Source organism: Onychostoma macrolepis, chromosome 23 (assembly GCF_012432095.1).
Source record: "Onychostoma macrolepis isolate SWU-2019 chromosome 23, ASM1243209v1, whole genome shotgun sequence".
Taxonomy (NCBI): Eukaryota; Metazoa; Chordata; class Actinopteri; order Cypriniformes; family Cyprinidae; genus Onychostoma; species Onychostoma macrolepis.
In genome coordinates, this window is record NC_081177.1 from 23,917,350 (window position 1) to 23,932,269 (window position 14,920).

At 35.3% G+C, this 14,920-nt stretch overlaps 1 protein-coding gene across 2 annotated transcripts; it reads right to left on the reverse strand.

Moving 5' to 3' along the window:
- Nucleotides 1-582: 582 nt before the first annotated feature.
- Nucleotides 583-13,826, reverse strand: spo11 (SPO11 initiator of meiotic double stranded breaks). Of its 2 annotated transcripts, XM_058764493.1 has the most exons (13): nucleotides 13,397-13,826; nucleotides 13,183-13,296; nucleotides 12,297-12,385; nucleotides 10,699-10,765; nucleotides 10,097-10,205; nucleotides 9,897-9,983; nucleotides 9,565-9,601; nucleotides 8,602-8,711; nucleotides 8,429-8,528; nucleotides 7,174-7,211; nucleotides 3,442-3,518; nucleotides 1,108-1,219; nucleotides 583-958 (listed from the first exon to the last, which is right to left on the reverse strand). In XM_058764493.1, the coding sequence occupies exons 1-13, from the start codon at nucleotides 13,486-13,488 to the stop codon at nucleotides 839-841; spliced, it is 1,152 nt and encodes a 383-aa protein (XP_058620476.1). In that variant the 5' UTR covers nucleotides 13,489-13,826; the 3' UTR covers nucleotides 583-838. The 2 variants fall into 2 exon arrangements, with proteins under 2 accessions (XP_058620476.1, XP_058620477.1); XM_058764494.1 differs by lacking the exons at nucleotides 583-958; nucleotides 1,108-1,219 and adding an exon at nucleotides 1,228-2,606.
- Nucleotides 13,827-14,920: the final 1,094 nt, after the last annotated feature.

Here is a 14,920-nt window from a genome sequence, read left to right on the forward strand (position 1 = left end):
CGTCGCTCGGCTCCGAAGCGAAAGGATGAATTAATGCGGTGCACCCACTGCCTCTTATACTCACGCTGTGATCAGCGGCAGCTGGATGCAATGATCGCATGCCAATGTCCATTGGCTCGTTTAGTTACACTCGAAGTGGATTGGTCTCTCTGGCGAGATCCCAATTCGTCGGTCATCCGACGTGACTCGGAGTGACCGACTGAAAGGGAACTTTTATTACACTTAATGATTTTAAATCATATATCACAGAAACCTTCAGCTATAAGTGTGATTGTATATAGGTTACTGTTTTGTTTTTGTTTGTTGTTGTATTTAATTTGTTTTTGTTAGGTGTTGTGGTATGGTTTCTGTAGTGTTGCTATTTCATTATGTAATGTGGTATGTTTTGTTTGTTGTTGATGAGATTTCTTTTTTTTTCAAATTTATTTTATTTAAATTTTAAGTGTTGCCTTTCTTGGCCAGGGATCATTTGCAAAAGAGACTATAGTCTCAATATGACCTCCCCTGGTTAAATAAAGGAATAAATAAATAAATAAATAAAAATTAGTCTGTTTCATAAGGAAGTTAGCAAAGAAAGGGAAGAGTTCATTTATTTAGGTTATTCCATTGCATTATATTCACAGCCAAAGCAAATATGTGACATTCCAGAGCAGTTCCAACATAACGGCTCAAATGGTTTATGGCATATTTGAGCTCATAACTCAGTCTACGGTGACGGATATCTAACATAACAGCTCATCTAACATTTAGTAAGAACACACTGGAACATCTGCACAGTATTCAATCATGCGATTCATGCAGAACACGCATATATAATCCAGCAGAGGGAAGCAGATGCTCATATCCAGCCTCCATAGCGCAGTTTATTTGGCAGGTAGACTCGAGTGAGGAAATGTGGGGCGATGGATGCCAGGGACTGTATCTCAGCTTTCTGCTTCAGCCTCTGCATTGTTTCTATCTGAGAAATCACACAAACACACAGATTACATCATGCACATTCTTGGGACCTGCCAACACACTACTGTCACATTCTCAGAGAAAACATCTTTTGGCTGATCTTCTGTTGCTTTTGTGATATCTTAAAATGACAAGCATGGCACGAGGCACCTCTCTCTCCCAGGCAGGTTGGCAGGTGATGTAGTCTCTGTTCCTCAAGCTGTTGATTTTGCTCTCATCTGCTTGAGAAAATGGAATAAGCGTTTCCTCTGGGACTCTGTACCTGTGACAGCCATATGCATATACAGACACCATGAGAACTTATGCATTCATAATAATCTACACACAAACATGATCTAAGCAATTTACACTTAGACTACTTTATATAGTACTAGAGTTAATAAAGGTAGAAAGAGCCAAATAGAAAAGCATGTTACTGGAACTAATGTAGGGGTTAATTCTAGGTAAGTGTTAAGTAAGTTAATACTATAAAATACTTTGGTCTTCCCTTGCACCAGAAACAGTCTGGACAACTGTTTCGAACAACTTGAGGGTAAATTATGACAGAATTTTCATTTTTGGATGAACTATCCCTTTATGTCAGAACTGAATGTAACGTTTTCAGACACTTAACTGTAATTAAATGAAAATGTATTATAGTTTAAATTTAAATTAAATGCAGTTAATTGAACTTTAGAATGCTTTTGACCCACGTAAGTAGGACTCTCATATCTTTTATGCAATTTCATAATTAAATCTATTGACTTTGAAATATAAGTGTACTCCTGAATGTACTGACATGCATTTATGGTAAAGTAAAATATACTTTAATGTCACTTCTTTTGAAACTTGTATGTATTTAGATATAATTACACATTTGTAATGATGAAGGTGCAATTTAGAATATATTAACTTTAAATGTAATATTTAATGACACTACAGTTGAAACTATAATCAAGTACTTCACATGTGATTTAGTAACACATCAAAACAAAGGGGACTTCTTTAAAGCACAACCAAATATTATTAAAACATAATTATTTAAAATTTCCTTTGAAGTCAAACATTTAACTTGACATTATTACACATTATTAACAACTTAACACCTCAAATAAAGCATGTTTTAACTGTATAATATGTGTTTTTATAAAATGATATGCTGCGCTGTTCTTCTTATAAAGAAAGGGACAAATCAAAATGAGTTTTTGTGGTTATCATTCCTTTAAGCATTCAGACACGATCCTAAAGTGTCGCAGATGTTGAACAAAACATAAAAATTGGGAAGGCGTGTGAACTTGGATACACCATATGCTGGTTCCCACATCTGAGAAACTACTGATGTGCTGACATTTTCACATTTTAGAAGGCACAAATATTAAAATGTGATCGCTTTACAATAGCATTGCGCTAAGACCAGACCAGTTCTGTTTATTTATTATACTGTGCTGTAGCAGATTAAAATCCATTAAATCCAATACATTTGTGCAGAAGAACCAGTATTTGGCCAAAACAACTGTTTTTAATTTCATGTAGATTTGTTCTACAAATTATGCTTTTTTACAAACATGACATCAGTGTATTGCAATCGTATGTACACGTGCAGGATCTGAGTCCAGTTGCGTTTCTGGGATGAGGTGGAGCAGGAAGCTGGCAGCATGAATGTGCTGATGCTGTCGGAATCAGAACGAAAATACCTGAGGATGTTTCCAGTGCTTATTTGAATGCATGCTGAATTCACTAAACAGCTGGCCATTTGTACTTGCAGTTTGTGCATCAGTACAAAAACTGCAATCTGATCACAATCCAGACTCTAAGCCATTCTTTTTACTGCACTTCCCAATGAAAATGAGGTTTATTATATAGATTCATCAAGTACTGTTTGCCAAAATGAATATTGTGCTGGCAGAAAACAGAATTTTACTTGTAAATGTATATTTTCTATGGATCACGGCAGCAGTTCTTCATCAAATGATGACCTTAATCCAATTAAAATCATTAAATGAAGTGGTATATCAAATTAAGCGGACATAATTTGAAAGAGCTATTTAGTACAAATAGATTCTGTACAGACCCAGTAAACAATGCCAGATTGCGGTAGTCTGCTGAATCCGGATTGGAAGATGGAAAATTGCACACTGGAATAATTATTTTTTGGTAGTGTGGCATTAATTACCCACGCCTGTTCTTTTAAAAGCACAAAAGAGATGAAAGCGAAACTAGAGAGTGTACCATGTAAAGTGGCCACTGGCCAGTGTTGAACATGTACGTGGTGCCAACAGCTGCAACTAAGATTTCTTTCTACTGTGTATTTCTAAAAAGAGGTTCTGATTTCTGAGGTCCATGACAGTTGACACATCCACTTAAAAATAGCCTTCAAGAGGAAGGAAATAAAAAACAGCAACAGCAACAAAAACCAAAACAAAAAAACCCAGAAAACGGAAACCAGAGCAAGCCCAGCCTCAATCACGAACCACAAAGCAGAGTAATGAGTTGACTTTCCCAAACCTCTGGATGTCTGAAGGCAGGAGGCCCAACCACAGCACACTGGGGACAGTCAGACTGTGGGCCTCGAAGGCCATTGCCTGAGGACAAATGACAGTTCGTAAAACTGGACAGACTTCATTTCGGACATTAAATGAGCTTACATGACTTACTAAAGCAGTTGAGTATTGAAAAATTCAAAACCAAGTAAAGCAAATTACAGTCAAACCAAAATTTATTCAGACACCTTCAACATTTCTCACGTTATATCACATTGTATTTAATTACATTATAACGTTATATTGCTATAGTTTATAAAATGGTAATAAAGTATGACAAGAACGAATTCGTCTTGATAATGTCAGATAACTTTGATAGAAAGGCATGTAATGGATTACAATCAACCAAAAATTATTCAGCCGTTAAATTTAAGTACACAATTAGATAATACCAATTTAGGTCAAGCAATGCTTCATTTTGTTCAGTCTGTGGTGTAAAAAGGTTGCATTCGCAATGAAAGAATAAACACTTAAGCAAAACATGGTCAGGTCAAGAATATTTTTTGATCCCAAATTTTACTGGTAGTCCACTGTATGAAGAATTTTGGGGTATAATATGTCACAGTTCACTTTATTTTGCTATCTTCACTTACATAAATGAACTATAGTGTCCTGCACCCACTAGTAAAAAAATATTAACAATTATATCTGGTGCCTGAATCATTTTTGATTTGATTGTATATGATGTGTGACAGAACAGTTCGTCACCACATTTATGTTTTCATGTGCTGAACACTGGCAAAAAATCATTTTCATAAAAATAACACTTTAGTATAGGGACCAATTCTCACTATTAACTAGTTGCTTATTAGCATGCCTATTAATAACATATTGGCTGTTTATTAGTACTTATAAAGCACATATTCTGCATGACCATATTCTACATCCCCAATCCTACCCAATACCTAAACTTAACAACTTAACTATTAATAAGCAGTAAATTATGAGTTTATTAGGGATGCATCAATCCGATACTGGCATTTTCTGCGGATCGGGTATCGGTCAGACGAGACCGATCCAAATCCGATATTGTGTGTATACTATTCTGTTATTGTTAAGTCCCACGAAAGCACAAAAACATTATAAAGCACCATAAAGTCAAAGTCCAAATGTTCTGAAGCCGTTCCATAGTTTAATGCGAGGTACAGATGAATATTTAAGTCGTTAAACTCAAGTTCATGTAAACTCTTCTCTCCGCTGCGTCTCTGTCATCCTCCGTTCAGCATTCAAACTGCGTGTCACGTTCGGTTACCACAGTCAAGACGACTAAACTCTCTCCAAGAGCACACAATAACAAAAATGTAAAACTGTTAAAAGAAAAGGTTCAATAAACTACCGCAAGATTTAATAAGCTACGCATCAATATCTCTTTCCTTTGTGCTTTGAACTTCTCTATCCGGAGCTGCGCGCTGTGACTCCGTGCTGCTTCAAGCTTATCATTCTGCGCACGGGATGCGCATACGCGCTTTGTGTCGCTCTCTATTGGAGCTTTTCGTATTATAATGCTTTTGCGCAATGAAAGATTATTTATAGCGTTTCTTGTTCTGTCCTATCAAGGCTGTTAATAATCTAATGTATAGCACAGTAATGGAGGAGGCAGCAGGACTCCTCTATCATATGTTGCTGCCTGTGCTATACATTTAAAAGAAATGTTTTTTTTTTTTTAATTTGTAGTTTATATTTATAAATAAAAAACATTTACTTGTTTTCATTAATGTGTTTTACAACAATACAAAGAGCAATATGTAACTTTTTACCAGGTTTAGTCCTTCACATATTCACATTTATTTGTTCAACACTAAATAATATTATTTCACTAAATGTTTCGATAAAATTGTGCACTCTGATTTGTTAAAACATATTTACACTTGACCACATAAATGTGTCGTCGCAAAACAGATATAAATCCGATCTTCAATTCCCGCGCTATATTTAAATTTAACGAAGTTCACGTCAACGAAATCAAAAGCGCTGCATTTCACTAATTATCGGCTCATTTCGAGATCAAAGACCACAACAGGAGAGCGCGCGGCATCTGCACTGGAAGGTTTGCCTTACTACTTTTAATGAAGATGATTGTGTGTTGACCCTCTGCATCTTGCTTCTAAGTTTCTAAATTTAACTTTCAGTTTCATTCGCGGCAGTTTGCGTGTCGGATTTCTGATACTGGCTGTGATGCTTGTTGCATTAGCGCAGTCATATCTGACTATAATGTCATAGCCTGTAACACGGTCTCACACATTTATTATTTTTTACAATGTGGGAGGAGTAAAATTTACATATGTGGTTTCAACAACCAGATGCATTTATAGATGTCCAGATTCGTCTGGAATGCGGCCCAGACCACCTCCTGAAGTGGTTTGAGCGATCGGATTTATTTTACAAAATGCATGTTGCAAAATGCAAGTGAAAAGGTGTAAACAACCCCTATATTTTTTTAAATATTATTTTTCATTAAAATGAAGTTGTCTAGTAGATTGTGTTTAACACACAAAAGAGTGACACAGAAGTATAGAAATTCTACATTGATTTAAAAAAAAAAAAAAACTGCGCTGGTATCGGATCGGATCGGAATTGGCCGATACTCTAATTTTCTGGATCGGATCGATTTGAAAAAATGGTATCGTTGCATCCCTAGAGTTTATTGAGGCAAAAGTCATAGTTAATGGTTTGTTAAAAGCGAGAATTGGACCTTAAAATAAAGTGACCAAAATATCTAAGCATCCTTAAAGCAGGATATATTCAGTTGAGATGCACAATTATTAAGTTTTTAGTTTAGTTAAGTTTAGTTCTTTCTTGTTTTGAAAATAAATCTCTCTAAATTTTGTAAAACAAAAAATAAAAAAAATAAAATAAAACTGTTTTAAAATAGTAGTAAAGTCAGTAAGATTTTTAATTAATAAATACATTTATTTGGTCAAGATTAAATTAATTAAATCTTTTGAACTTTCCAGTCATAAAACAATTCTGAAAAGTCAAATGGTTTCACAAAAATATTAAGCTGCACACCGTTTTCATCATTTCTAATAATCTGACATGTTTCTTGGGCAAATCAGCACATGAGAATGATTTCTGAAGGATCATGTGACATTAACATAGAAAAGACTTATTTTAAAATGATAATAAGATTTTACAATAATACAGTTTTTTTTTTAACTGTATTCATGATAAAATAAATGCAGTCTTTGTGAACATAAGAGACTTTTTTCAAAAACATGAAGAAATCTTACTGACCCCAAACATTTGAATTGTAGATTGTTTGAAAACTTATCTTGATATTTAGCTTACATAATACATAATATTGTTATATTTAATATAAAAAAGTATACATTTAAAAGTATACAGTTTAAAAAATAAAATATACTAATTCTTAAATGTATTTTTAATAAATGTTTTAGGATGCTTAGATAATTTTTTTAGAAAAATGACAAAAATATTTATTAAGAAAATGATTTTTACAGTGCAGGATTCTTTATGTGAAAGCGAGTTAAACAGCCAAACTGTTGCCGCATACTCTGCAGATGTGTCACACACACATGTAGAAACGCTTTACTTTTTCCACAGGGTAAATTTTAAGTTCATGAATGAGTGCTTCCTCTTTTTTGTCTTGCCACAAAGAGAGAAGAATAATTACATGTCGCCGCAATGCAAAAGCCTCACTGGAAATTGCACAGAAATAGCAGGAAACAGGACTTACCCGTGAGCCGTACTTGTAGATGCACATGATCTCAATGCCTGGGAAAAAAAAAAAAAAAGAGAGACTGATTCTGCAATCACCACCATACCCTTGCAATTATCCTTTGGGACAGCTTAATTCACCCTAGAACAAAGTAAAGCATTACACATGCACAGAGAGCGCTGGAGTCATTGATAATGACAGTGTCAGAAATAGCAGGGGCCTCAACGCTCCTCATGCTAAACTGTACTGGACCTGCCACAAATGAAAATCACTGCAGGGCTGGTTGTTCTCAAAGAAACGACCAGTGCTGAGTAGGCCTGTGTTTGTTGTCTTTGCATTAAGTGCATGTGTGTTCATAGTTCATTGACTTTACGGAGTATAAATGACATTTTGCAGGGAACATGATGTTTGCGAAGTGACCTTAACACTGAATAATTCAAGACTTTTCATTGAGACCTTGAGAGGTAGTTTGCTTGACCTAGTAAGCACGATTAAAGGAATAGTTCACTCAAAAATGAAAATGTGCTCAAAATGTGCTCACCCTCAGGCCATACCAGCTGTACATGAGTTTGTTTCTTAATCAGAACAGATTTGGAGAAATGTAGCATTAAATCACTTGTTCACCAATGGATTCTCTGCAGTGAATGGATGCCGTCAGAATGAGAGTCCAAACAGCTGATAAAAACATCACAATAATCCACACCACTCCAGTCCATCAATTAAGGGCTTGTGAAAAAAGTGCATTATTGTAAAAAAAAAAAAAAAATGCATCGAGATGTTTTTAATTTCAAACTGGTTAAAATATTAGCTTCCTCCAGTGAAAAGTCTATCCCGTTGTCCTCTAATATCAAAATCTGACACATTTGATTAGAACTGTTGGAACTTTGCTTGATCTGTGCATATTTTTTCTCCTGATTCAGACAACATTTTCACTGGAGAAAGCAATATTATGGATAGAGGACTCGTATTTTAGCATGAAACATGCAGCTTTTCACTTCACAGGCCAATAACTGATGGACTGGAGTGGTGTGGATTACTTGTGGATTATTGTGATGTTTTTATCAGCTGTTTGGACTTTCATTCTGACGGCACCCATTCACTGCAGAGGATCTATTGTTGATCAAGTCATGTAATGCTAAATTTCTCCAAATCTGTTTTGATGAAGAAATAAACTCATCTATGTCTTGGATGGTCGTACATCTTCAGCAAGTTTTCATTTTTGGGTGAACTATTCTTTTAATAATCATCTCAGACCCTGTGCGTGTGTTTGTACCGTGAGGATCTGCATCCACCAGAGCAAAGACAGGGACGTGTAGCGTGTCCCACAGTTTCCTCACCATCAGTCTGCTGTTGACATCAGGCACCCCTTTACCCTGATGGACACACAAGAACAAACATTCAGACCTTGAAAACACACAGTAGCACTGATCTAACAAAGATGCTTACAGTTATGATGATGCAAGGAGAAAGTCTGGTGCAAAAGTCATCATCCAGTAGTCTCTGTAAAGTTGCATCCTTCTCCACTATCAGAATGAATTTCGCAGCTGATACAATGTCTTCATATTGCTGAGGAATGTAACAGATAATACAGCAGAGAGCATAATGATCATACAGTCTTTATAATTGTAATATTTGTATATATTAAAGTTTACAATCTGTTGTGGTTTCCAATGTTCTTCAAAAGCTCTTCTTTCATGTTCCATAGAAGAAAAAAAAAAGTCATATAGGTTTGCAACATCATGAGGGTGAATGAATGACAGAATTTTCATTTTTCAGTGAACTATCTTTAAAAGCTCCCATTCATTCTGTGCAGCAGTGACGTAACTTTAATGTGAATCATTTCAAAAATTCTGTGATACAAGCTTCCATTGTGCCAAAAATCCACACATTAACGCACAGAACTGTAAGGCACTTGGCAATGGTCAGAAAATATTTCCAAAGTTCTGTCTCGGGGGCAAACAAGAAAAAAAAAGAAAAACGCACAGGACCGTCCAAATCAGTGTTGTTATTGTTAACTAAAACTCTTAAAAATTATTTTTGATAATTGAACAAAAGCTGAAATAAAATCAAATATAAATATTAGATGTAAAAATTATACTTAAAATGGATAAAATTAGAAAAGCTGCCTTGGAAACTAACTGAAATAATAAAGTTTAAGCACTAAAAACTATATGCATATATGACAAAAGCACATAAAGTTACTAAAATTACAATGAAAAATGTAAATTAAAAAATAAAATATAATTCAAAATATTAATAAATACTATAACAGCATATAAATAATACTAAAACAACTGGCCCAAACACTAGTCCACACAGGGATTCAGAGACAAACAGAAAGATAGATCACCACAAGGGCGTAGGGTGGCATTCATTTAATGACATGGTTAAAGTAAACAGGAAGGATACTTCTGATCCCATTAACATTGGAAGACACCGGAACCGCCTAGAGAGAAACAAGAACAAAATTATAAAAACATTTCATTTTTCACAGCAAAAATAGTCTTGCATGGAAAAACAAACTCATAACTTCAGAGTAGATTCAGAATTCATGTGTCAGACCAGTGGTAAAGTGGAACAGCAAACTGATGCGAATGTTTGACAGATACAGTCTAAAAATGTTGAAAGTAGAATTATAGACGAACGCTTGTGGGCAGAAGGGGATTGTATAAATCATGCACTGGCATACAGTGAGCATTAAGTGAGTTTTACAGAAAGGTTGGCTGGCGATCTGGACTTACAGTGGAGCTGGAATTGCAGTCCACCTTTGTGCCATCTTCCTCCAAATAGCACAGATCACCTGAGATTAAGCCTTTGGATGTTGCAAACTGTGAGGATTATTAAAATGAATGATTTACTGTGAACACATTCTCTTTAGCGCTCATGAAAATGCGGTGTATAAAAGTCTCCAGAAATTCCAATCTCACACACATGCACGTACCACATGCAAACTCCTGCGAGGAACCTTGAGCATGCATGAAATGTCATCCAGGACGGAATCCAAGGTCTTCTGTGACCCAAACAGCTGTGGATCATTATAGTATATGTCCCTGACGGAGAGAAAAGAAAACATTTCAGTGCACAGGTGCACTTGACAAATCACGTCATAAAAATCAAAGGTTCCACCTGCTCCCTATATCAGATGATTTATGATGCTGTTTGCTGATTTATAATTAGATCATCACTAACATCCACAGGTGGTTTCAATGAAACATCGGCAAAAGCTGACAAAAATGTTAAATATTTAGACACGAAACAGGCAATAACTAAAAAGATTTTGGGTAGCTGACATGAAATAGTTGTAAGAAGTCCTGCAGTGCGACAAGCTGAACTCCATATAAAACTATTTTAAACAGCATTTAACATTTAAAAGAAATTATTTTTATGCAAGCAAATATGGATTTTTTGTACTTAAAAAAATGCATTTGTCTCGACACAAACCATATAAAGTGAACCATTGAAGGTTAACAGTTAATAAAAACTTACTAAATATAAACAGTGACCACATTTTAACTTATAAAGTTTTTATCGAATATCCCTTACCTTTTAGTAGCATAAGAGTCACTTTGTACAAGTTTGTAAATAACAGACAAGAGCTTCAAAACCAGGGCTGTAAAACAGAAACATATCAGATACAGTCATAGCTGACAATATTAGTTCAACTAGAATTTTACATTTTTTGCCTTTGCAAAACTCACTATCACAATGCTGTGTGCATTGTTGCCAGAGGGCTGCTGTATGGTTTCTTAAGCCTTATTCGGACGGTAATTGTTTCTCATGGGGAAGTAAGTTATTTTCACCATTTACAGGGGGTAGTCTGTGATTTCATTGCCACCCGAATCCAGAATGTCTGTGTTTTTCTCTCACCACCCGCGTAAAAATCCCCGGCTGAATTACCTACTGTTTTTTGACAAACACCAGGGTCATGTGGTAATTTAATTGCCCTACGAATCCACATTTTTAAGTTTACAAGAACAAATCAATTCAAAATTCAGTGTTTAAATCCTTTTTGACCACTGCCGTATGGTAACTGTTGTACATATTTATTTCTGAAATGCTGGAAAGTATTTACAAGAACAATATTTTATAACTGCTCCACCACAGCGAGCAGGAGCAGAAAGAGAAGAAAATCACGTAAACATTCAAAATGGGTGTTAATAATGACAGAAGCAGGTATACAATACAGTATTAAACTGTGTATTATATACAGTTATAACTATATTGCGTATAATTATATACAACTATAGTGTGTCTATTAGTCCTATTTAGTCCTACTATAGTCCTATTTTTAAACAGGAGATTTAAATAATCAAATAAATAGGATTATGTTCTAAAATATGCCTGGAATTATAAGAATACATTTAACATCATAATAAGTCATTTTTTAAATACATTTTACACAATAATAAGAAAAAATTGGTAAATAAAATTCATTTCAATAAAATTCAATAAAATTCATTTTATTTACAGCAGACAATAATGTGACTAGCCTCACTAGTTCCTGGGTTCGTAGGATGCTAGGATCACAGAACTCGCTTCTCCACTGTGAATAAATCTCTATCCGAATCCATGAGTTTTATCACTGAGGTGCCATGTAAATTTATGTTTACAGACGTCCACATGAGAAACAATTACCGTCCGAATCGGGCTTAAGATGTTATTAGTGGTTTTTGGTGTGTTGCTATGTAGTTGCTAGGATGTTGTGAGTGGTTACTTACTGGCCCAATCAAAAGAGCCTCTATGATACACTCCAAGAAAAGTCCATAAAAACAAGGCCAAATGTACTGCATTAACAAGGAATTTTTGAATACCTGTAGTTTGAATTGCAGATTGCATTGTGTTAACTTAACAGATAATGTCTTGGCAGAAAATTACCTGTACTTTTTCCATTTTTCTACAGATTTGTTACTTACAGTGTATTTTGGTTTCTATATATGATTTGGTCCATGTTTAAATGCAAGTATATGGGATTTGTTTTGCCTGTTTTATTGTCCGCCAGGCAAAAACCCATCAGATTACTTTACAGTAACAACTGAAATTTTGAATATATCCACATAAAAAACAAATTTGCAGATTTTTGTGGTATGTGATCATTTTTAAATGATCTGTAAATATGAATATGTAAAAGCAAGTGACCTTACCAAATCTGGTGGCTGATGAAGGGCAGTCACATCGGAGAGTCGTCACAGGGACATCTGCCTTCCGTACCAAACCAACAGACTTGTGAAATCTGAAAGTAATAGCAACATCAGTTTTACTCATTTCCATTTCTCTTATTTATTTTCTGAAAATGAGTTTTTGTTGGCTAAGATCACTTAAGTCATAACATGCTCTGAAATGTGCACAAAAAATGGAGATGACTTCAGGAGTTACTTCATGTTTGGGTGTACGAGTGAAATGTTTTGGGGAAAACATCTTGACGTCTCATCAAAGAAATCTTATGATGATCATAACCAAATGCTGCTCTGGGAAAGATTACTGTGAGGTTTTATTTCTGTTTTATTGTTGCGCGTGATGAAATAATTCACTTAAATGAGTGTTTCGTTCTCATATCTGCTATTAAAACTATCAGTCATTTTGCTATCCCAAAGGATCCCTTTATAACAGCAATAAGGCAAAAGCCAAGTTGTCAGGCCCCTGGCCTCAGAGGGGCCCAGATGAAACGTGCTTTAAGCCTTAGGGAGGGTTGATGTAGATCTGACCAGACAGTTTTCTTTGTTCTGCACAAGAGCTATTACACAGCGTGCACAGTGAAAACCTCTTCAGAGGATTTTAAGTCTGTCCATGTCCAAGAGAGAGAGAGAAAGGGGGAGGCGGGGTTAATCCTCTCATGAAATAACACCTATTTAGAGTCAGGAAGTTATTTTACTTGAGAGGATAAAAGTTCAGACGAAGTACTACAGTCAGACTGAGAGACAGTTATATAAACAGATAATGAACAATATAATGATAGGTAGATAGATAGATAGATACTGCATGTTTTAATTAGGCTTTATAAATAAACATGAGACACACACACACACCTACCTGACACTGGACCAATTGCATCTATTCATCAATCTCAGCACAGGTGCTTCTCCTTTAGACGCGCTGATGACTATCGTCTGAATGACTCTCTCAATGCGTGTCAAAACATCCTGTCTGTGGATGGGGGAGAATTCGTATACAATTATACTGACCAAACAGACGAGAGATGAGGTAAACTGGAAGTAAAACCTGATATTTCTGCTGCTGCTGTCACCTGCTGATGTCCTCCTGGCGTTTGTCATCCACTTCCAGACTCTCGCGCAGAGTGTCTCTTAACTTATCTACCTCAATAAGCTGGTCAGACATTTAAATGAAGAATTAGAAGAACTGTAGTCTAAATGGCTGCTAATGTTTTGTCTCGCTGTAGTTGTAGCTGTTGTTTGTTTGTAAGTTGAAAACAGTTTAGCGGTTTGCAGCAAGTTAGCGTATTAGCGTCTGAAGTGATGAAGCTACTTAAATCATCGGAGTGGGAGACACTTTATGGAAATTATCGGCCAAGTGAGAAAATAATCGAAGGTGACACCACCGAATATGCTAAACGAGGTTTTGGTATGTATTTAGTTAAAATAATCTAATTAAAGCGGAAGGCTTCAGGGGTGATAACGGCTGTGCGCGCGCTGCGCTGTGATATCTGCCGCGCGCGATTCCAATCATTAAAGAGAAGTGGACTGATGCTAATTTATTTTATTATTTTTTTTATTTATATATATATTTTTTTGCTAGATTTAGCAACTTTTCAGACTAGTCTACCATAGCAACTTTTTTTTTTTTTTTTTTTCAAAAAGCACCTTGCGACAAATTTGGCTCTTTTAAAAAATGTATTTGGCAACTTTTGAAATGTGACTCAAATGATAAAAAAGGTAGGCATTTTTCCTATTAACCACACAAAAAGAAGAAATTATTGAACAGCTATCCAGCCAAGCAGCACATCAGTTGGTAGAGAATTGGAGAGAGATGCCTATCACATGTGAATCAAGTTGCTAGTTTCACTTGTTCAGTAATAATTGTTCATTTATACACATCAGTTGGGTCAATATCACCACAGAGTGCCTTTCAACCCTCACAATACTCAAACATTTTGGTTTTAATTTCCCATTTGCTTTGTCATATCATAAATAGTAGACACTTAAGTACTATAGAAACATATTAGCTGAGCTCCCACATTAATAATTGGGCCATTATTCGAAGCATAAACCTGTCATGGACATATATATTACTGTTAAATACGTTTTCATTGCAAAATTAAGATGCAAATTATATTTTCTTAAAGGTATGATGGTCCCTTTCCTAAACAGGGTTATTTGTTTGCTTTCAAATCATAAATACATAAAATATTTTATGTAAACCATGTGTTTTTAAAGAAACCCATACAATTCACACATGTATTTTTTTTCTTATTTGGAGAAAACTGTGATATTTGGATGCAGTTTTTTGTTTGCATGTTATTGCCCCCACACCTAGCTATGAACACTGGATTAAATAGATATGATTGATTTATTATTTAAAATATTATTGTAAAATATCAAGATGAACGGTTGGACCAGCACATGACGGTGTGGACACATAACGGAGAACACGCATAATATATAATAATAATATATAATATAATTACATCCTCAATCACATTGATATACTGCCCCCTCCCCATTCATTTTCATGCAGTCCACAGGGTGGATATTTTGAGCTTCAATTAGCATATTAGCTTACAACAAACTGTGACTAGCTAAATATTTAGTCT

Coding starts and splice junctions, on each gene's coding strand:
- spo11 (XM_058764493.1), bottom strand. CDS start 13,488: ATGTCTGACCAGCTTATTGAGGTAGATAAGTTAAGAGACACTCTGCGC. Junction 12,386..13,182: donor TGCAATTGGTCCAGTGTCAG/GTAGGTGTGTGT, acceptor TATTACTTTCAG/ATTTCACAAGTCTGTTGGTT. Junction 3,519..7,173: donor TCTACAAGTACGGCTCACGG/GTAAGTCCTGTT, acceptor ATTTGTCCTCAG/GCAATGGCCTTCGAGGCCCA.